At 31.9% G+C, this 24,196-nt stretch overlaps 3 protein-coding genes across 3 annotated transcripts; 1 reads left to right on the top strand and 2 right to left on the bottom strand.

The window, feature by feature from the left end:
- Positions 1-5,251: 5,251 nt before the first annotated feature.
- LOC132064131 (ethylene-responsive transcription factor 2-like) lies at positions 5,252-6,152 on the top strand. The gene has a single exon (XM_059457020.1). It carries the CDS (start codon positions 5,315-5,317, stop codon positions 5,984-5,986), a length of 672 nt encoding a protein of 223 aa, XP_059313003.1. The 5' UTR covers positions 5,252-5,314; the 3' UTR covers positions 5,987-6,152.
- A 301-nt stretch (positions 6,153-6,453) lies between these two features.
- Positions 6,454-8,407, bottom strand: LOC132064132 (non-specific lipid-transfer protein 1-like). The gene is made up of 3 exons (XM_059457021.1): positions 7,986-8,407; positions 7,035-7,322; positions 6,454-6,666 (listed from the first exon to the last, which is right to left on the bottom strand). Exons 1-3 carry the CDS (start codon positions 8,333-8,335, stop codon positions 6,657-6,659), a joined length of 648 nt encoding a protein of 215 aa, XP_059313004.1. The 5' UTR covers positions 8,336-8,407; the 3' UTR covers positions 6,454-6,656.
- Positions 8,408-20,967: 12,560 nt separating this feature from the next.
- Positions 20,968-22,189, bottom strand: LOC132062666 (ethylene-responsive transcription factor 13-like). The gene has a single exon (XM_059455200.1). The coding sequence runs from the start codon at positions 21,911-21,913 to the stop codon at positions 21,239-21,241; it is 675 nt and encodes a 224-aa protein (XP_059311183.1). The 5' UTR covers positions 21,914-22,189; the 3' UTR covers positions 20,968-21,238.
- Positions 22,190-24,196: the final 2,007 nt, after the last annotated feature.

Genomic DNA, 24,196 nt, shown 5'->3' with positions numbered 1-24,196 from the left:
CTTTTTTATATGAATTTCATAATAAGTGCTAGGCTACACATGCAAAGCATGCCCTTCATTAAAAGATTCTACAATAGACAAAATTGTCATTTATTATTTTCTTACGATTAATATACACAAACACTAATATATTTCCTCTAAAAAAAACTGCAATAAAAACTAGCCCATATTTTTTGGCATAATTTTTTCTATTTTATGTTGGATAGAATTCTAATTATAAAACACAAATAATATATTATAATTTTTTTGAAAAGGCAAAACACTGCCGTTAATTATCAATTTTTTGTTGAATACTCCTTTTAATTAGGGTTACGATTCACTTTATTTAGGCATAGGATTCGTTTATATTTAGATTCTATTACACCAATGACTTACTTTGATCTCATCTTTCGTTACTTACATGTAAAATTCACTTTAGGCTTAAAGACCTTTTTAACAAAATTGTCGTCGGCTACGAAAGAGAAAATTAGATTTAGGATTCTGCAATAATATCACTTTAGGGTTAGGACTCTTTAATCAATTAGTTACATACTTAATACTCTATAATTTAAATTGAAAACACTTTTATAAAAGAAGCCAGTATTCACATTCTTTAACATGAAATTTTGATAGTATTGATGACTGCAGAGGTAAACTTTCATGTGATTTGAGGTAAACTTTTTATACTATTGTTTCTAGAAATTGTTTCTTAATATAATACCTCGAGAATGCATTGAATGATATGTTGAGGGAAGAATTATTTTTCCTGCGGAATAAACATAAAATCAGAGTTTAGTTTTGTCAAGATTCCAAGTTTTTTATGTAGAACAAAAGGTTATGCCAATTTTTACAAGCTAACTAAATTTTCAGGAAGAAATTGATGGGCCAATATTCCTCTAAGCATGTTTATCCCCAAACTCTGATTTTTATCTCCAAAGATAAATGAATTCCTTGGGAATAATTTTTAATGTGTTTGTGATTTGCAATGATAACAAATAAAAGCATATTCAATGTTGCATTATATGTTTCACAACATATTTTTTACATGGACAATTATGTTTACACTTTCAGTATATCAATTATGATAACAAAAAGTTTTAATCATGACTGAGCAACTAAAACAATATAAGGTACGTAACATACGCTAAGAACGTCGTTATAAAGAGATATTATGTGAGATACAACAAACATAATATATTTGTCTCTTTTATACTAAAATATTTATAGTTACAAATAATATAAAATTAATTTAATTAAATTCACATTGTTCGAATGTTCAGTACATATTGAATTTAACTACTATGTCCGCATTTCATTTCATCATTTAGACAATTGTATTAATTTTAATGAAAAATGTATTCTTCTTATATAAATTATTTATTAATTCACGCGATACACACATGCAATACACGTACATTTAAGACAAAGGGCCTTCGAAATGTTGATTGAACCTTTGGTTTTTCATTAAAAGATTCCAGAATATACAAAATCGTCATTTACTATTTTATTGGATGAAATTATAAATACAAATAAAGTTTTATATTGAGAAAAACAAATTGTCTTATGACAAAAAAGGAAAAGGAAGAAGAGAAAGAGAAGACAACAAAGGAAAAGGAAGAAGAGAATAAGTAGGAAATTCCTTCTTCAATTAATCTCCCTTACAAAGTGTGATTGTCGTAGGTTAAAAAAAAAAAAAAAAAAAGGAAAAAAATAATGGAGAATAAGTAGAAAACTTACTAATTAATATATTCCTATTAAAGAGAAGTAGTCAAATTGCCGTAGGTTTAAAAGGAAAAATGAAGAAGAGCAACAACAATAATATACCCAGTGAAATCCCATAATGTGAGGTCTAGGGAGGATAAAGTATACGCAGACCTTACTCCTACCTCGAAAGGTAAGGAGGTTATTTCCAAAAGACCCTCGGATGAAAAAAAACAAAGAAGGAAGAAGAGAATAAGTAGGAAAATTAATATTTAATACCTCTATTAAAGAGCATTAAAATCATGATTAATATCTCAATTTGTTATTCTCTATGGATGCTACAGTTTAATTTACGGGTAGGTTAAGTATTTATTAACCTAATCATCTTCATTCAACATGTTCAAAAACTGCAAATTTAAAAGGTAGTAAGCTGCAAAATTTCTTCACTGCCTTTGTTTTTTAATACCTTTTTTTGTTTAATATAAAGTTTCAACTTTCTTGCAATTTGGTAGGCATCAATGTACAGATATGGCTATATGCAATTCAAGAATTGTCTGATCTTTGTCTTTTTTTTTTTTTTTTTTTCTAGGTAGCTAAAGCATCAAAGGACATGGAGGATGTCAACTGAAAATCTTAATGTTTGAACTTTAAAGGGTATGAATCTTCGAATAGGTTAAATTCATCTTAATTCAGAATATTCAAGAATTATTGCTCTTTTAAAGGGCATGAATCTTTCCCTCGTACTTTCTCTTGCCTTTGTTCCAAATACCTCTTTCAATAAAGTTTTAATTAGCATGTTCTTTTGCATTCTTTCTATCCGGAGTCAGGACAAGATGATATGCCGTAAGTAGGTTCCAAGATATACCTCTCTTTTTTTGTTTGAAATAGTAGGTTCCATGAAAAACATATGACTAGCTCTTTTTTGCTATTTCTTTGGCCTGATAGCCATGATTTTGATGGGTGTCACTCAAGGATTAGTAAAAGGTTTGGTCGCTAGCATAGAGTATACACATGCTACACAACTCAATAGTTTTCTCTTTTTAGATTTTATTCTTTGTAAATTATACAATTATTTTATAATTTACATAGATTAATTAAGGACGTGGTAGCTAATTGTGCAATTAAAGATTTGGTTGTTTTTTATTTTCCTAAAAATCTGGTTGATTAATGGTACAATTTTTCTTGCCTTGACTATTAGTATATCATAGAGTTGAAGGTAAAGAAAGGTTAGTTTTTTTGGTTTTCATAATCGTTAGAGATATTTTTAAGGTTTTTTACTACCTTTCAAGGTGGGGGTTAGATCTGCGTATACTCTACCCTCCCCAGACCCCATATAGTGGGATTATACTGGGCTTCTTGTTGTTGTTGTTGTTACTACTTTGTTATCATAATTTTATTTTCAAATCAATTATATAACTTTTTCGGCAACTTTGTTATTTGTTTTTTCCAGTGGCAACTTTGTTGTTTATCAAACAAAATTTAGGAACGTTTTAACCTTATTTTATTTATGTTTGAATTTTTAAATTGTTATCAGCTTTTCGCTTTAAACATAATTTAATTATAGCTATAAAGAGATATTAGGTTAGATGCATCAAACAAAATATTTGGGTCAATGTAATAACATTATTTTGTCATTTAAATGAATGTTGCATCTAATTTGACGTTCAGTGCTCTTTTACAACATATTTTTCTTTTTTATAAAATTTATAATTTATTAACACGTGCAACGCACGTACGCTAAATTAGTATATCAAAGTGTATAGCAGCTTCATAATTCACCTGCAAATTTGTTAAAGGACAAGCTTTCCTAAATAGATTTATATATATATTTAAAAAAATGATAGTGTCATGTATTTTTGCACCACGTCAAACTTATTATACCATGTTACTTATTATTTAGTGCCATTAAATAGAGTTATTTGCAATTACCTTTTAAATTATACATATAAATATTAAAATAAAAAAGCTAGCCATATTTTAGTCCTTTATATCTCATCTTTTAGAAAATAACAAAAATAGTCCCTTATGTTTGAGGGTAGGCTCAAGTTAGTCCCTTAAGTATGCATTGAACAGTTTTGGCCTTTTAAGTTTGTCAAATGTCAACACTTTTAGTTTCTATGTCAACATTAAAAGCAATACTTTTCACTACCGAGACATTAGCTAGACAAAACTCAGAGTGTAGTTATTTACAGTAACATTTTAAACTTTCATTTAAGTTGTTAACCATTAAGGTTTACCTGTTAAATTTTAAAATAAAATAATAGCTGAACGTTACTGACACATGCATACGTTTGTTCTACTTCGATTTTTTTTTTTTTTTCAAAAAGTAGTTACTTTAATCGGAAAAGGGCCTAAAATACCCTTCAACTATCGGAAAAAGGCCTAAAATACCCTTCATCCACCTTTCAGCTCAAAAATACCCTTCACGTTAATGTTTGGGCTCTAAAATACCCTTACTCTTCACAGACCCATTTCATTAACCACGTGGCAGCCTTTCATTGGTCAACAATATAATTAACTTAGCCCGCTCCACCACCCATTTAGCCCGCTCCAACAAAAAAATACCCTACCCCCCAATTTATTCCCCACTCCACCGTGTAAAAAATTCTCTTTGAACCACTTCTGTGTCAATTCATTTCCAAAGCAAATAGGATCCTTGCAACAGTGAATTTGAGCTTTTTCCTTGGTGTTTCTAGCATGTCCTGCAAAACAGAAGACATGGTTAGAAAAAAATACCATTCTTGGTGTTCTAATTAACTTGATTTTGTTACTGGTTTCTGTTACCTATTTTTGCTACTGGTTTTTGCTACTCTTTATGAAATGGGTTGGTCTGTATATGGTGGAGTGGGGAATAAATTGGGGTTGGGTCGGGTATTTTTTTGTTGGAGCTGGCTAAATGGGTGGTGGAGTGGGGAATTAATTAATTTAAGTTAATTATATTGTTGACCAATGAGAGGCTGCCACGTGTTTAATGAAATGGGTCTGTGAAGAGTAAGGTATTTTAGAGCCCAAACATTAATGTGGAGGGTATTTTTGAGCTGAAAGGTGGATGGAGGGTATTTTAGGCCGTTTTCCGATAGTTGAAGGGTATTTTAGGCCCTTTTTCGTACTTTAATTGATTGGTTTAAATAATAGATTGTTTAGGTTAAAATTCTTCAAAAAAATAAAACGTTTCTGCTCCGGAAATCAAAAGATTATGTGAACGTGCAAGGATCCTCCTCGAGGTCTAAAATGGATCTGAATTCAGAAATGAACGTTACTTTAGTCGTCCCTCATGCATATATATTCACATCAGAGTAGTTTTTAACTCGGTTTTCTATACGCAATCACTCATGTCTTGAAATGGAATCACTGATTTCCGTAAATGGTATATAACTACTTATTTTATTTCTCTTCTTCCCATTTTTAAATACAATTAAAGCCAAAACGCATAAAAACCAAGTGCTTAAAAAGGAATCTTCACAGAAACTGTTCCTATACAAAAATAATGAGAAAATAGAAGACGTGAATTAGTGCAATGGTCCAAGCATTATATAAGTAGAAGTTGGTGTCTACCTTTCCATTCATCCACAAGGTTAGTAATTAAGTCAAAGTGTACGAAACAGTGAGTACTTCAAACCTTTACGAAAAGAAAATGAATCCAGCTGATGATGTAACATTATCTTTCCCTGATTTTGATATCCTCGAATCTATAAAGCAACATCTTCTAAATGATACCGATTTTTCTGAAATTTTTTCGAGCAACGTTGAATTGCCTGATAGTCTTACCTCAAGTTCCTCGTCAGCAGAAAATAGCGTCCACAGGGAGAAAAACTTCGAGGAAACAACACCAACTCAGGATCCTTCACATGAAAAGTTCGAGGGTGAGGAGGAAACAAAGCTGACTAGTGCAGTGGCGCGTGAGGATTGGAGGCGATACATAGGAGTGAGACGGAGGCAATGGGGGACGTTTGCAGCAGAGATAAGAGACCCGAAAAAGAGAGGCGCGAGGCTGTGGTTAGGAACATATGAGACTCCTGAGGATGCAGCATTGGCTTATGATGAAGCCGCTTTCAAAATGCGGGGATCAAAAGCTCGGCTTAATTTTCCTCACTTAATTGGCTCAAATATACCTAAGCCGGCTAGAGTTAAAGGGAGTCGTCATTCACACTCTTCCGAATCATCATCATCTTCTTCTTCTTCTTATTCTTCTTCTTCATCCACGTCATCGGAAAATGGGACAAGGAAAAGAAAGATAGATATCATAAATTCCATAGCCACAGCCAAATTGGTTTGTCACAGCTTGAATTTTCAAATGTTGGTATGAATGTGGATGTTTTCTTCGTGTTAACATTAGAATAGTCTCCAAAAAAAAAAAAGAAGAAGAAGAAGCCGGACAACTGAACTTATTGTAATTTCTCCATTCTCTTTTGTTGCCATTCTTCTGATGAAATTACTTAGACAGATAAATCGTCTTTCTGTTCTAGCACAATTTTGTCCGTTATCTCAATTGGTAAATAAGATCAAACGTTTGTCAGTTTTATAACGATGAGGATATGATCTAACTCCAACCTTCAACGGAGAAAAAAGTAGACAATTTGCAATTCACAGTGACAATTTGCACTTTTTCCTTTTATTTAAACCAATCTCCTATTTTCATTTTATTCTAAAAACTACTTGGTTAAATCCAATCAAAAGTTGATTAATTGATCACCCCTTTTGTTTTTAGAAGCGTCTTGGATTAATACAATAGTACATAAATCACCCCATTTGTTTTATCCTGTAACAGCTCAGTGATGAAAAAGGAGCATAACTAGCTCAAAACGAAACAGTAAAATACTCAAATTACTGCATGGTAATTGAGTATACTATACATACAACATTGAAGGGATTAACAACCCTTGGTTTATTTAATACATATATAATATAACTAAACTAAACCAAACTAACACCATTACGAAACTCCCTCGCATTATTCCCCGAACCACGCAGCTGATTTAACTGATTCTGCAGGAGAGGATAAAAAGGAGCAATATTAGAGATTATTTTCTGCTCTTTTGAAATTGAAAGCTTTCCTCAAAAGGTAAATACAGTATAAAACATTTAGACATGTAGTAAGGAGTAACTAATTTCAAGATTATTATGGGACCTCTTTTTCTCTTTTTAGAGTTTTCACTAACTCAGTTTCCATAGGGTGGCCTGTTCTTATTAATATGAATGTATATTGATCAATTATAACAGGTTAATTGCCCTAATTTCTAGGTTAATTACTTATCTAACTTAACATGGATGATTACTTGTTGCTATCTTTTAAAATGACTTAGACACTATGAAAATTATTTTAAGCTGTCAGTATACATAAGATAAACACTTACGCGTCACAATTGGTGGTCCTGGAGATAGGGATGTCCAGGGCTACACCACACTTGCTAGGGAGAGCCTGGGCAGCGTCATCTTTAAGATTGGCGTATCGGTTCGCTGCAGCCTTGACACAGTTGCAAGCAGTCCTCCTCTCATCAGTGGACTGAGCCATACCTTTCAAGGTCTTCACCCCGCTGCAGCAGGCTGCACCGGGATCGCCACCCTGAGTCAGGAAGGGCACGCACGGTGCCAACGTAGCATCAACTTGACCACAAGTGAAGGTGCTTGCTTGACTGGCCACGCTGTCATGCAGTTTAAGAAAAAAAAAAAGACTTTATAAGCTTGTTGTTTAAAACTACTTTTATAATGTCAGTGTATTTTAATCAATTGTAGTAGGTTAACTGCCTGAATTTAATTTCTAGATCAATAGTACTCCCTCCGTTTCATTTTACTGGCACTCCCTTTAAGAAAGTTGTATTTATTAAGGTTTTATTTTACTGGAGTTTAAGAAGAAAAAAAAAAGACTTTATAAGCTTGTTGTCTAAAACTACTTTTATAATGTCAGTGTATTTTAATCAATTGTAGTAGGTTAACTGCCTGAATTTAATTTCTAGATCAATAGTACTCCCTCCGTTTCATTTTACTGGCACTCCCTTTAAGAAAGTTGTATTTATTAAGTTTTTATTTTACTAAATTAACCTCATCAACTATGCTTTGAAAATTTAAGTTTGACAACTACTAATACTCCATGTAGTTGTTTAATGATAAGGATAGTATTGTAAGAAAATGATAAAATGGACAAGTAAGAAAAATCTATTTTTAGTATAAGGGTCAAGTAAAATGAAACGGAGGGAGTAATAATATAACTTAAAAAGGACGGTTTACTTGTTGTTATCTCTTAATTAGGTGACCTAACATTATACAAATCTTTTTATGCTATCAGTATATATAAGTTAAACTCTTACGCGTCACAATTGGTGGTCCTGGAGATAGGGATGTCGAGGGCTACACCGCACTTTCCGGGGAGAGCCTGAGCAGCATCATCTTTAAGGTTGGTGTATCGATTCGCTGCAGCCTTAACACAGTTACAAGCAGTCCTTCTCTCATCAATGGACTGAGCCATTCCTTTCAAAGTTTTCACCCCACTGCAACAGGCTGCACCAGGCTCACCACCCTGAGTCAGGAATGGCACGCATGGTGCCAACGTTGCATCGACTTGACCACAAGTGACCCCGCCCTGACCGCCGGATCGCCTAGCCATTGTTAGCTGAACCATGGCTAGCGCAACTAGAACTAGAACTGCAACAACCTTCATGATGATTTAAATTAATTTAATATCCTTAGTTTGTATATATGTTGTTTTATGGAATGGTTGATTGTAGTGGTTTTCACTTGTATTTATACTAATTCGGAGATGGCAAACGGTGGATAACGATCGCAGGACTTCCAGAAATTTGTTATGTTAATTTGGTTTTTTCTTTGCTTTAGTATTATGGGATGATATATGTGCCTTATGTAGATACAAAGATGACGGATCGTTATTACGAGTGATTCTGCACCATTCTCGTTGCTATCTCTAGATCAGCATTTCTTGATAACTCAACTTTGGAGTGGATAGACACATTACTAATTGCAATAATAATACTCTCTCTGTCCCAATTTCTGTGCTATAGTTTGACTAGGAACAAGTTTAAGAAAGAAGAAAAACTTTGGAAACTTGTCTAAAATAAGTCAACAGATATGTGTGTGGTTGTATGTTATTTCATTAAAAGTAAACGGAAAAATTTCAAATTAAATTATTTCTAAATATATGAATGTATCAATCTTTTCGGGACAGACTAAGGGAAAGTATATCGTATAAATTGAGACGGAGGGAGTTTAGGCTACTCAATTTGTGTCTGCTGTCTGTTTTTTAATTTACATGAAAATCAATGGAAGTTTTGTTTAAAGAAAAGTACTCCCTCAATACCAATTTATGTGAAGGGGTCGAGTACTACCAGAGTGAAAGCATTCAGTTTTTGGTATAAACAAGATATAAATTCTTCAAGTGTTTCAAAATAAATTTAAATATTTTAAAAGTATTGAAAAGTTAGTCTGAATAAGTCAACATAGTTAAAAATGACAATTCGATGAACAAAGCATTCCGCGCTATATACCTTGATCCGAGAAAGGGCCGCACCGCTAATTTTATAGTTTATTAATCCAAAATATTTAAAAAGAGTATGATAAAATCGTAGTAATTAATGAAAAAATAATATTTGGCTCTACAATAATAACACCTAAATATAAATTGTGCTGGGAGTGTACATTTTGTGATTGAAAACAATATGAAAAATGCATCAAATTTAATTAATTCAAGATGGACAGTATATTGGATAATTCCGGGGCAATTCACACGATTATCCCTATATTGGGGTGGCCTTTAATTTTTGCCTCTCAAATCTCTGGTCTTTAATTGTTGTCTTGCGGAACTTTAAGTAATAAAAAAGTGGCCAAAAATATGCTGGCATTCTGGGTTCGAACACCAGCAGAGTAAAAAAAAAAACTGCAGGGCTACGTTTTCATAGAAATTATGCCTATTTCATAGAAATTATGCCTATTTCGGGCAAAGTTATGCCTTAAGGAATAGTTCTGTAGTATGCCTTTTTCGGGCATAATTTTGTAGTATAACTTAATTTCTATGAAACTATGTCGGACAAGGCATAGAAACTATGTCCTATCCGGCATAGAAACTAGTCCTGTCTGTAGAAATTAAGTTACATATAAACTATACCTTGTCCGATATAGTTCTGTAGAAATTGAGTTATCCTAGGCATAGTTCTATAGTATCATAACTTTGCCCCGAATAGGCATAGTTTCTATGAAAACCTTGCCTTGCGAAATTGTTTTATTTTTACTCTGCTAGGGTTCGAACCAGAATCTCTGATTTCATAGACCAACTAATAAGGATACTTTGGCGCATAAATTTTCATTAAATGAGAAATAGGAGCAAAAATTAAAGACCAAAGAATTTGAGGGACAAAAATTAAAGACCAGTCCATATGAAGGACAATCCGAGCAATTTTTTTTAGTAATTTTTACTTGTCATAGCTACTCCTAAGACTTAATTATGGATAGTAACTACCTTTTAAATATTTAAGTTTAGTAGCTATATTATTCAAAATTTATATTATATAGCTACCCCACCTTTTTTAATTAATGTGTTGCTCCATAATCCCTAAGTTTTTGCTGTTTTAGCTTCATGCCCACCAAGTGTATTTTCAGTGTATTCAGCCGTTTTCACACCTATTTTCGTAGTATTTTCACGGTATACACTGCTTTTTTACTCAACAACGATTTTGTATTTCGTTGTATTTCGAAAACGCGAACTTGACCCGGACTCAATGATTTTGTATTTTGTTGTATTTCAAAACGCGAACATGACCGTACTCAACATTTTATATTTTCGTTGTATTTCGCAGATTAAACGCGAAAATGACCGTACTAACAACGATTTTGTATTTCGCTGTATTTCGAAAATTCGAAAATGACCAGAAATACAACAAAAGCAGTTACGAATTGTAATTTTGCAACTTGTAGCTATAAATTGTTAGAACCTATTAAAAGATAGCTATTTGTGTTAGTTTTACTTTTTTTTATAATTCCGCACTCTGAGAAGTCTCATCGTCATGTGTGGGCCTTAATATTCTCTTGAACCCAATCTAAATGTTTGGATGGTAATATTTGGAGAAAATTACATGATATACCGATTTAAGCTCACTATTACCCGTTTTAGCAATATTTTTGAATTATTAAAAATAGCTAAATTTTATTTTATAGCAGATTTTATTGTGTGTCTTTTGTGTGTGTATATATATATATTGTGGCTCCGTGCCTCCGCTGGTGCAAACTTCCCCTTCTCTCTCTCTCTCTCTCTCTCTCTCTCTCTCTCTCTCTCTCTCTCTCTCTCTTCTTCTTCTTCTTTCTTTTTTTTTTTTTTTGATTTTTCACTCGGTGTCCGGTATCCACGTTGGAGCTCAACTATATCCGGATTCGCTTCGCGTAGGGCCTCATTTGGGGGGAAGCGCTCCCTACCACATTTAGGAAATTCATTCACCCCTAGAAATTAAGATATATTTTTACTAAATTTCTCTTAATTAAATAGTACATATTTAATATGATTTCTTGGTTATTTAAAAACCCACTTATCTAAATAAGGGTAAATTTTTTTTTTAAATTAATACCTTCTTGATTATATAAAAACTATTTATTTGAACTAAATGTAAGAACTAAAAATATCATATATAAAATGAACCGAAAGAAGTACCAAATAAGAACGCTATCTATTCATATTTTGTAGAATAAATATAGATATAGTAGTAATAGAATCAGAGAGAGAGGTGGTGCAGCTCAGAAGTCTCGAGTTCGAGTCCTGAGTATGAAAAAATCCTCTAAGCAGTAGTGTTTCCCCTCAAATGAAGCCCTACGCGGCGTGAATTCGGATATATTTGATATATATATCATATTAGCGGCTAAGGAGAGGAGCTAAGGGTCAGGAGGGTATTTCCGGAATTTTTATGGTTATTGCTTACTTGATAGCTTTATCAAAGTGTAGGTCCCACTCAATTTTCTATGCCACGAGCTTACTTGCAAGCTTTTTGAAGAGCCCCGCACTTTTGTAACCCAAAAAAAAAAAATTGGAACCAAACTAACCCATTAAAAAAAAAAAAAAAAGAACCAAACTAGGCTTCACACACAGAATCTGTGCGTGAAAGGACCAAACTGTAACTTTTTAAGTTTGGATTTTTTTTCTTTTTTTCTTTTTTTAAGCTATCAAAAATCACGTTTTTTTTTTTCATACTTTGAGCAAAGATTAGTTATGTTTCAAAACCCCAAAATATCAATATTTTATATAGAACTTAATATATTTTTTTGCATACAATAACGTCTACCATTACATCAAGTATACCTAAACGTTTGGATCGTCGTTTTAGGGGTTGTAGAGTGCCCCGAAGTAAGTTTTGTTTGCTTGGAAACTTGTCATCTTTAGATCTAAGTGTCATATTTTATAGGATTTTGATTTAAGTGTTTTGAAATAAAAATATTATATTCAAAAATAATTCATCCAATACGAGAGGTTCAACCAAGGTATAATATATCTCATTCAATGCTCCCACCAAGGTTTGATCCCATGTTGTTGGCATAAAAAAGAAGTGAGTAAAAAAGAGAGGCTAAACCACCAAGCCAAATTGGTGAATGTTACAAAGTAGACACTTTTTATTTTTTATATTGTTCACTAATGCTATCTAACTTGTTTTCATAAATTGAATTTCGAACCTCGAAATTGACATTCAAAACATCATTAACACGGGATTAGCATCTCGAAATAGATTTTTTATCATTAGAATTTTACTAGAGAAGAATGAAATTTTTGCACAAATTTGGGGGAAATTTCAAATTGAATGGGATAACGGGCGTTTTTTGGAAAATCGGCTCGGCCAAACCGCCTTGCTGTCATTTGTCCGCGTAGATCTCAAAAAAATACCCTGAATCAAAAAAAAAAAAAATCGCGTAAATCGGACATCCGAGCGCAAAGTTATGACCATTTAAAGTTTCAACAATTTACAACTAGTTTTCCACCTATACTCCGGTCCTTATTTTTTATTTACGTGAATGAAGAGGCATATGTATACTTGATGTAATGAGCCGATATTATTGTACACTAAAAAAAATATTAAGTTCTATATAAAATATTTATATTCCAACGTTTTGAAACGTGACTAATATTCGGTCAAAGTATGAAAAAAAAACTTAAAGATAACGAGTTTCCAAACTTACTTCGAGGTACTTTACAACCCCTAAAACGACGATCCAAACATATATGTATACTTGATGTAATGAGCCGACATTATTTTACGCTAAAAAAATATGAAGTTCTATATAAAATATTTATATTTCGGTGTTTTGAAACGTGACTAATCTTCGGTCAAAGTACTGAAAAAAAGCTCAATTTTGAGTTTGATTTCCAAAGATGATAAGTTTCCAAGCAAACAAAACTTACTTCGGGGCACTCTACAACCCCTAAAACGACGATCCAAACGTTTAGGTATACTTGATGTAATGAGCCAACATTATTTTACGCTAAAAAAAATGTGAAGTTCTATATAAAATATTTATATTCCGGTGTTTTGAAACGTGACTAATCTTCGGTCAAAGAACTGAAAAAAGCTTAATTTTTAGTTTGATTTCCAAAGATAACAAGTTTCCAAGCAAACAAAACTTACTTCGGGGCACTCTACAACCCCCTAAAACGACGATCCAAACGTTTAGGTATATTTGATGTAATGAGCCGACGTTATTGTATGCAAAAAAATATATTAAGTTCTATATAAAATATTGATATTTTGGGGTTTTGAAACATAACTAATCTTTGCCCAAAGTATGAAAAAAAACGTGATTTTTGATAGCTTAAAAAAAAAAAATACCCCTTTCACGCACAGATTCTGTGCGTGAAATCTAGTTTGATTTTTTTTTTTTTAATGGGTTAGTTTGGTTCCAAAGTTTTTTTTTTTTTGGGGTTACAAAAGTACCGGATCCCTTTTTGAACTAATTAGTTACTTTTGTAAAAATGTGGGCCCCGCTGGATTTTTCATTTTCTGTGTGTGAGAACTTTTGTTTCTTCCCTCTCATCTCTTTCTCGATAGGTTTTTGTTCATCTTTGCAGATTGTGCTGTTATATATATGCATATATAATAGTAGTAACATGTGTAGTTAATTAAATAGATCTATAGATCTCCAGAAAAGGGATATTAAGGATTCAATTATCTTTTACAAATATCAATTTGTCATGGTTGCTTAATATGCTTACTTTAATCCCTATGTGAAGATAGGGATTAAAGTAAACTTGCAAACATTAGCTAAAATTATTAAAAATCACACTTTCGAAATTTAAATTTCTAATCTAAATAAAGGCTAAGTTATATTAGTTCACTAAAAACTTAAATAATTTATATTATGAATCCAATGTTCACTAAAAAAGTTAACCATCAATTTCAATATTTTTACTTTATTTGGGCCTGTGCATTAGCACGGGGTTTCGTAACTAGTATTTATATATATAACTTCCTCTTCTCCCTCTCTTTTTCTTCTTCTTTTTTTGAATTTTCACCCGATGTCCGGTATTCATATTGGAGCTCAACTATATTCGGATTCGCGTCGCGTAGGGCCTTATTTGGGGGGAAGCACTCCCTACCAAGGATTTTTTCATACCCAGGGCTCGAACCCGAGGCTTTTGGTTAAGGAAGGGGTAATCTCATCCGCTGCACCACCTCTCTCTCTCTCTCCTTTTGTTACTACTATATCTATATTTATTCTACAAAATATGAATAGATCGTTCTTATTTGGTACTTATTTCGGTTTATTTTAAATATGATACTTTTAGTTCTACATTTAGTTCAAAAAAATAGTTTTTATATAATGAAGAAGGTATTTATTTTTAAAAAAAAGTTTACCCTTATTTAGATAAGTAGGTTTTTAAATAATCAAGAAATTACATTAAATATGTACTATTTAATTAAGAGAAATTTAGTAAAAACATATCTTACTTTCTAGGGTTGAATGAATTTTCCTAAGTGTGCTCAATCTATAAACACCATATAATATGAGCTGGAGGGAGTATCAATTAATTCTGAGATTCATAACAGAAAATATGTTGAAAATATAATTAAATAAATAATAAAATAAATTAATTTCCTCTCAAACATGTCACCCCCTCCTCTTTGTAACTTCTTTTGCGGCGATGGAATAAACTCAGGGTCCCAGCTGGGATCTTGAAATGGTTGCGGAAAAGAAAAAAAAAAGTACATAATTAATTAATTGGTTACAGAGTTTAACATTGCCAACTTACATTTAATGCTTTAAATATTTGAAATAGCTGAATAATTGTCAGGTTGTATGTGCTATGGATTGACTACAATTTCTTGTCTTCCGCGTTTAACTTTCTGAATTATTTTTTTATAAAATAAAAGACTTATAATATGTATTATCTTCTACATATTTATATTCCTTCTTTTTATTTTCTTATCATCTGCACATGTGTTTACAAGTGGTTATAAAGAGAAAAGCATTAATTGTTAAACAGGCAAAATATTTTATTCTGTGAATATCTCTTGAGATGATTCGGGCAGATATATAAGGAAATAATTGCCCAAGCGGCAGGTACTCCATGTTTTTTTGCATTCCTATTTTGTAAATTGAAACTTATTTTGTTGAGTTAATTAAAAATTGAAGTATTATGTCATCTTTGTTGTCTTATAAGGCGCATGGTGATGAAGAATCTTTATCTTTTTAATTAAAACTGGACAATTTAAATGATTTCACGTCTCTTGCGTCGCATACTAAATACTAAATTATTAGTGAAACAATTCAATAATACATGAAAGAGAAAAAGTCTATATTCATACATTAAAGTTATCTAAACTTTAGTGATAATATTTTATTTACAAAGGAATGAGGAAAAAAAGCAGCACGAGGTTTGAAAAACTTGACAAAGGAAAGTTCACCAAGTGACTCACCCTTTGAAATTTCTTAGCTCAATCACAGGTGAAAAATAAAATATATTACAACTAACTTTAGCCCCATTCTAATTTTAAGTGTCCTGCCTCTTTGAAGACAAGTATTATACTATAATAAAAGCTGACATTTTTATTTTATAGTAATTAAGTTTTGTTTATTTATTTCATTAGAGTCGTGCGTAATTTTTGTCCTATTTTGAAATATGTATATAGTATCCTAATTTCTTAGAACAAAATACTGTGTTTTAAATGGATGAAAATGCATGCAAGGCATTTACATGTATGTGTATGTTCTTTAAACGCCCAAGTGTATGTCTCTTACTACTTCATAGTTTTGTGAGAGTGCAAAACCCGTCAATGGTGCCCAAAAAAATGTTGCTTTTTTATTATATTTTAAAAAAGTTAAGACGAGAGGACTTTTATATAAATTTGATAATGAATGATTTTTCAGTTGAAAATATTAATAGTTAAAAAAAAAAAAAAAAGGTTTTCCGGAGAAAAGTGATAAGTATGCGCAAAATTAGATGAGATGGACAATTTTCGAGCCGGTTATGAGTTTTTAGGTGCGGTTTGAAAAGTAATAGGGCAATAACCACACTATAATGAGAAAATAAATTTGACAAAAATACTTAAAACGTGTAAGAATTTATAAAGATTTGGACCCCATGAATTGTTTCTTGATTTTTGAATTTATAAAGGTTTGATCAGCCCCATAAATCGATCGTTCCTTGGTTAGAAATTTCAAGAAATCTTTGAACCACATGAATCATTCATTGGGTTCAACTTGTCAATCCTTTAAATTCCAGCGTCGTTTTCTGGATTTGTTCCTTATTTTAGCTAAGGGTGTTTTGTCCAAAACTCTTTCCGTTTTAAAAGAATGATTAAATATTAATACCTTTTAAAATAGCCGTTAATATTTAATAGTGGGTGTTAAAAGTGGTTATTCACCATTTTTTCCCAATAAGTATGAAACGGGGAGCCTGTCAATTGACCCCTGGATTTGCTTAGACTGCGTAGCAAGTGTGGATTTTTATTGTATAGTTATCAATCAAAATAATAGTCGATAGGTGTATATATCTTGTATATTAATGTATATATACATATAATATACATATTTTATACATGATTAGTGTCTTTTTTTTTTTTTTGATATATTATATGACTAGACTACGTATATATACATCTTAAGGAGAAATATTTACGAAACATGATGCTAGTTTTATATTTACAAAACATAACATTACAGACCCTATACAAAACATGCTTTTAAAAAAAAAATTGAAAAATATTTATTTTTTAAATATATATTTTTTTTTTTGATATTTTTTTTTTTTTGCTCAAAATTTTATGTATGAAAGTTGTATGAAATGTGTATATCTCGCTTAAGGCTTAAAAAGTTCGCTCAAAATTTAGTGTATGAAAACGGTATGAAAAATATATGAAATGTGTATATCTCATTCAAGGCTTTAAAAATCCGCTCAAAATTGTGTGTATGAAATTTATATTTCGCTCAAGTCTTAAAATTTCGCTCACATTTTTGTGTATAAAGTTCATGTTAGATTTCTGTAAAATTAATATAACTACAACAACATTGTATACAACTTTGATACAACATTCAAGACTTAAAATAATCGCTCAAATTTTTGTATATGAAATGTGTATATTTTACTCAAGGCTTAAAAAGTTCGCTCAAATTTTATGTATGAAGTGTGTATATCTCGATGATGTGATCTCGCTCAAGACTTAGAATTTCATTCACATTTTTTGTATTTAATGTTCATATTAGGTTTCTGGAAATTAATACAACTATAACAACATTGTAACAACTTTCATACAATATTCAAGGCTTAAAGTTTTCGCTCACAATTTTGTGTATAAAAATTATATTAAAAATTCCTCTCATACATACACATTTCATACATTTTTCATATAGTTTTCATACAAAAAAATTTGAGGTAATTTTTTAAGCCTTTGACCAAATAATAATAATAATAATAATAATAATATTTTTTAAAAAAAAATTTAAATTTTTTTAAAAATATATTTTCTGGAAAAAAAAAATGAAAAATGTATGAAAATCCGTCATGTTTCGTTATATATCGTTATGTTTTGTAAATAAGGAAAACTATCGTTACGTTTTGTAAATATTTATAACTAACATGTATATATATATATATATATATATATATATATATATATATATAGTTTTCCCCTTTTTTTCCCCGCAAGCGCTCACATGTGTGTAGCAAATTTGGATATAGATGTAGCCCAATGGATCCGGATTAGCCCAAAGAGTGGAGCCAGCCCAGAAGCAGAAGTAGGGACTTAGGCCGTCATTTTTGACTTTGTCGTTTGCTTTATCATTTAGAAATGGTGGTACTCTGTGCTTGTGTTGCTATAGTTTTTGTATACCCTTCTAATTTTCTACTCTGTATTCGGGAGAATTTTAAACACATAACTGCGGAAGTATAATATCTCAAGTAAAGATAAGATATAATATTAGGAGAGGGTAAACTTCTTGTCCATCAAACCTGGAGTGCTGGTCGAATTTTACGGCGCACTTGAACGGTCTAAATGATAGCTGTTAATCCCAAATTAAAATACTATGGTAAGACATATATATATAAACAAATAAAGAAATTAGAAGCTGAACACTTGTTGCAAATCTTTGATTGAGTTAGTTCCTCAAATATGTTTGGATTCCATGAATTCAAAGTTGCCCTTGAGAAGACTACAGTACAACACTTATTCAAGCTTTGATTTCATGAGCTGTTATCCGTACTTGAGCATGACCCAAATGTGTGAGTCCAAGTCTAAAGTGTCATAATGATTATTGAATGTATTTCTTTAAGTGCAACTAGGGGTTTAAATCTTAGAGTAGTATCTATCTTATTATCACTTCAGTTTAAATTTATTTGTCCAACTTTTCTTTTTAATTTTTTTTTTTTTTTTTAAAAAGGCTTAAGTCATCGACAGCCATCTAAACTTGTCCATGATTAAAACCCATGGCTCAAACTTCAAACGATGCACATCACTGAACACTTGTACCACTTCGAATCTGAACCATTTAGACACTTTTTTGACAATCAACAAAAAATATAAAATGTGTGTAATTCACTACCGGTGACGTGGCAAACTGACCAATTAAACGACGACATGTGGCAGATGAGTCCAAAAAATTATTAAAAAAGAATTGAGTTAAAAAAAATTAAACTTAAACCCTAAACCTAACCTAACCAACCGCCGCCAACCACCCAAACCCTTCCCCTACTATCCCATCGAAAAACAGTTACCGGCCACCACCATATTCTCTTCTTTGTTTCTTCTTCTTTTATACCACAAATCATCAAATGGCTGAATCAGATTCAATTAAGTACTTTTTCTTGTTTGATTTATTTTACACATTTTCTAAGTGTGACACATCGAAATCCCTATTCTCTTTTTATCATTTTAAAATTTTATACAATACCAAATATGCATATTAAAATTAGTAGAATTGGAGGAGATAAAGCATATAGTCAATACCAGTTCAACTGATCCCAATATTTTTTACGCGAAATATAGACTTATATATGTAAAAAATTAATGAGTTCATTTGTAGAACCCATAGGTTGAACTTGTCATAATTACATCCTGAATCTACTTTTTTGTAGTGTGCCCCCGCCTAAAGGTTGAACCCGCAAATATAAATTCTAGATTTACCTTTTCATAATACTGTACTCATCCTATTAAAATTTTAGATATGCCCCTAACAGCCTAACTATACATATAGTACTTCTTAATTAACCACTTCAAGTTTTAATTTACCACGTCAGGGTTAACCAAAGGGAACTTTGGAAACATGAAGGGTCCAACTGCATTGAGTAGAAGATCAACTTGATAGCGGTAGGTGCACCACTCATCAGCAACAGATAGAAGACTAATTAAGACTAGATCGGAAAAGTAATTCAGGTCTTCTAATTATATTCATGCATAGTTACTTTGTGAGTAGATAAGCCTATTACGTTCACAGCTATTGAAGGCGGGTTAATTCACCATTGGAGGCTAAGAAAAGGGAAAGGTACCACCACTAACGAGATTCTTCAAGCTTTGATCAGGCAGATGTCTAAGCTACTAATTAAACTACTAATTAACTACTACAGTAAGATATAAAGTATGCATCAGATGCTCCGAGAACATATGCGGCGAAGAGTCTATGATATTATTATCCTTTCCAAACTAGCTGTGGCTCTATGTAACTTTTTAAAAGGTAAAGTTGGGGTTACTTTTGAAGTATGATCATCTCAAAACTTATGTTGTTAGTGCTTATTATTAAGTTGTTAGTGCTTATTCTTTTTTGCGGGCTAAACATATGATTTTTTTTAATTTTTTTTTTGACAAAAAGTGGGTATAGTGAGGTTCGAACTTAGGACTTCTATCTGCTTAATTTGATACCATATTGATGTGTGTGATAAGTTCATATAAAAATTTAAACTATCTGAGAGAGTATACTTATATTTACACAGTCATATTCTCAATAATCACAAGTGCTAAACGCGTGGCTAGAACGATAATGGAAGCAAAAGTATCAGAGAATATTTAGTTGTTGTTTGGATATGAACTGAGTAATATTTGAAAAAAGTAGTACTTGAAGTTAAGTTGAAAAAGGGACATGCATCATTTCACTTTAAAAAATGAAATTTTATGTTTTTAACTTGAAAAACTGATTGAACATTTTTTCAAGTTTGGACAAAAAAATTGACACAATATGTAACCAAATAAATTTTGGAGAAAAAGAACTTGAAAAAAAAATCTTATTTATGTCCAAACGGGCCCTTAATGTGTCGACAAATCTAGCATTCTTCCAATCGTAACCATGTTCATTCCACTATTCCAGTACCGTACAAAAAGATTAAAGGCAAAGATATATTGTGAGGGACAAACATTTTATGACTAATTACTTAAGGTTTATATCACTAGACGTGAATTATACTCTTCGAAAATTGGCTCGTCAAAAACATTTATCCATAGACATTGCATAGAAATTCTCACCACCATATATCTTTGCTTTGCCTGACGAAATATTATTTGCTAGCTTCATGTTGTTGCATCCACACTAAATTGGAAGATGAGCTTAACTTCTATATATACTCACTACCTTTATACCATCAAATCATCAAAATCAGTGGCGGAGCCACGATTATGCTATACGGATTGACTAGACCGGTACTGAAACTTTTGTTCAAATCTTATATTTGCGCTTGAAATTCATGTAATATGTATAAATTAGTAATTTAAACTCAGTAACTTAAAGGATTTGAATTAGAACCTGGCCAGCCAAATTAGCTCACTCTAATCTAAATGATAACCATACAAGTAAGGAGTACATAATAAAAAGTGTTACCTACTTATTTAGAAAATAAAGAAAATAATCTGTTATATATGAATTACATCAGTAGTATAAATAAATACAAATTAATATCCTTGGAGCACAAATGCATTTAAAGAAACGAGAAAGAAAAAAATAAAAGAATTCTAAAACTTGAATTTATGATCAGCTGCTTGAGTGTCGAGTACTAAGGACTTTTCATGATGACGCTCAGCCTTGTTCTGAACGACGATTTCTACCTTTTGTTTCTTTTACAGTAATAATAGCCGCATGTAATTAAGTGTTACTTCTTATTCATTCAGGCAAAAAAATTGGACGTCAAAAATCTCTCCACGATACTTTGACCACCCAAATTATTGGCTGTAGCTAAGCTATTAATCAGGTCAACATTTCTCCTCTTCGAACTCGGCCCTGAATCAGTATTATTACAATTCTGATCTCCCAACGAAAAATAAGAAGATTCCGAATTAGACGAAGAAATATCAGGCGAACGCGGACGTCTCCTTGGCCTCACTCTATTAATCTCCGTTACATTAGATTCAATCAAGTGCGGAAAATTGAGTACGGCTCTAGAACCGCGCAGCCTAAATGCGGTTCTATCATAAGCTAATGCTGCATCCTCAGGTGTCTGATAAGTCCCTAGCCAAAGCCTAGCACCTTTTCTTTCGGGGTCCCTCATTTCTGCAGCATATTTTCCCCATGGCCTTCTCCTCACCCCTTTGTATTTTCTCCTCTCCAATGGTATTGGCTCCGTATTTTCTGTCTTCTCTTGCAATATTGGGATATCTGGATTTTCTTGAACAAAGTTTTGTGGAAATAAGGTGTTTTGATCAGAAATTGAGTGTCTAGGGGTTGGGAAGGTGTTATTGAATGTGTTTAATTCTGAATATATTTGGGAAAAGTCAGGATCATTGAAGAAATGCTGCATGGTATCATGAAAATTTAGCTCAAAATCTAATGATATTCCCTGCATGATCTCTTTAATCGATTATTACAAGGGAAAATGTGGGGTTCTTTGTTTTTTCGTTTTCTTGATTGGGGAACTTTGAGAGTGGCAAGGGAGTAAGAGAATGATGGTGCACATATATAACTTTAGGCATTCGTGAGTGGTTGTTCTTGGACATTATAGTTTCGTGAGTAAGTAGTAGTGCATGAATGTGGGCTATGTCGGCTTCATTCCAGGGAGATTAAATTGCATTTTTCAATAATGAAGGTCAAAATCTTATAAAATTCGGAGTTACCGTATATGAGGAATGAGGAATATAGGTCTGCAACGCAACATATACTTGAAAGCGATGCCTCGAGTATGATATTGCTAATAGCATTGTAGTCAAGTTGAAAAAACTTATACGTATTCAGTATTTATATTAATTCAATAAAAATATGATACATGTTTTTATATACACTCTTATTACTATTAATCGCAGCTAAATACACAATTTTACTTTATTTGTGACTTAACAATGGTAAATTAATATGATTTGGAGTAAACGTTAGTTGCAGGTAAATTTTACCTTTAAGTTGCAGACTTTGTTATATATACACAATTATCAAATAATACGTATAATTTTAATTGTTAATGAATAAAGTAATGTTAAGTGTACCAACAAAGTCCCGTATTGATAGTTCCAAGGATTAGGAGCTACATATAATGTGTATGAACACTACTCTTAATGATGTGAGGTCTTTGAAAAAACCATATTCCCTTGTCTCAGTGGAGATAATATCACACCATGTGAAAGATATATTTAGACTGATTTTGCCCAACAATTAAATATGTATTAAAGTAATAAGTTTATATACACGAAACATGTCTGCGTTATTGATTTAGTGTAACATGTGGTGCGACAAATTTAATTTGTTACCGTACGTTGTAAATGTAATAATGAACCTTAGTTACTTTTGTGAACCAGTTGACCATTCAAACAACCCCGACAATGCAGGGCGGAAAATTCATAATACTAATTAACTACTCATTCGACAATGAACTTTTAAACCACTTGTCATATCAATCTGTGTATTAATTCTGTGTAGATGTATGAGGTTACTTCTTCATCCTTCTAATCTTCTTCTTTTTGTTCTAGAGAATTTTTAAACAGATGGAGAAGACAATTGTGGAAGTATAATAATTAATAAATTCAAGTAAAGATTAAGACAAAAAATTAGGAATGGGTAAACTTGCTGTCCATCAAACCTGGAGTGCTAGTTGGTACGGCGCGCTTGAACAGTTGAACGGTCCAAATGATAGCTGGTAAATCCCAAATTGATTAAAAGAATATGTTATGAGATAATATATTATACTAACAAATAAAGGAAAATTAGAAGCTGAACACTTTATGCAAGTCTTTGATTGACTTAGTTTATGGTGTCCTCAAATATGCTTGGGTTCCGTGAACTCAAATCTGACATTGAGAAGACTAGAATTAGGGTGTGTTTGGTAGGAGGAAATTAAATGTTTTCAATTTTCTCATGTTTGGTTGGTTAAAATAATTTAAAAATATTTTTTAGAAAAATATTATCCATAAAAATCATTTTCCTTCATACCAAACATACCTTATTCAAGCTTTGAATTCATGAGCTATATATTATCGACGTATTCGGCTCGTTTTGAGGCTAGTATCTAATCATGACCCAAATGTGTGAGGCCACGTTCGAATTATTGTATCATATAATGTACTAATAGTTATTGAGTGCCCATCTTTAAGTGTGATTGCACTTTAATGTAGTACTTTTTTCCTTTGTTTGGCTTATTTTTTCAAACTTTCTCCTTAATGTATTACAGGTTTTTTTGTTTGTTTGGCTTATTCTTTCAAACTTTCAAGTGTGACGTATTGAAATTACTATTCCCTTTTATCACTGTGGAATTTCATATAATCAAACCAAATATGCATATTAATTAAAACTGTACCCGTGGAAGATGTAATATATAATCGATGCACATTCAATTGATCCCAATATTTTCTACCAAAATGTGTGTGTATTTATATGAATAGTTTATATCGATATTTTGTATGACTTTTTTAGGAAACTTCAAGTTTAATTTATCACGGTTGACCAAAGGAAACTTTGGAAACATAAAGGAAATTTATTGTATTGAGTGGAAGATCCACTTGATCGAGGTAGATGCACCACTCATCAGCACCAGATAAACGACTAAACACAAGATCAGAAAGTTGCATTGAAAATGGGTTGACGGAATCAATTCACCATTGGAGGCGAATATAAGGGAACCCCACCCACCAATAAGATAAAGAGG

This window comes from Lycium ferocissimum, chromosome 7, assembly GCF_029784015.1.
Source record: "Lycium ferocissimum isolate CSIRO_LF1 chromosome 7, AGI_CSIRO_Lferr_CH_V1, whole genome shotgun sequence".
NCBI classification, from domain to species: Eukaryota; Viridiplantae; Streptophyta; class Magnoliopsida; order Solanales; family Solanaceae; genus Lycium; species Lycium ferocissimum.
The sequence above is the reverse complement of the archived record's forward strand: the minus strand, read 5'-3'. Positions and strand labels throughout refer to the sequence as shown.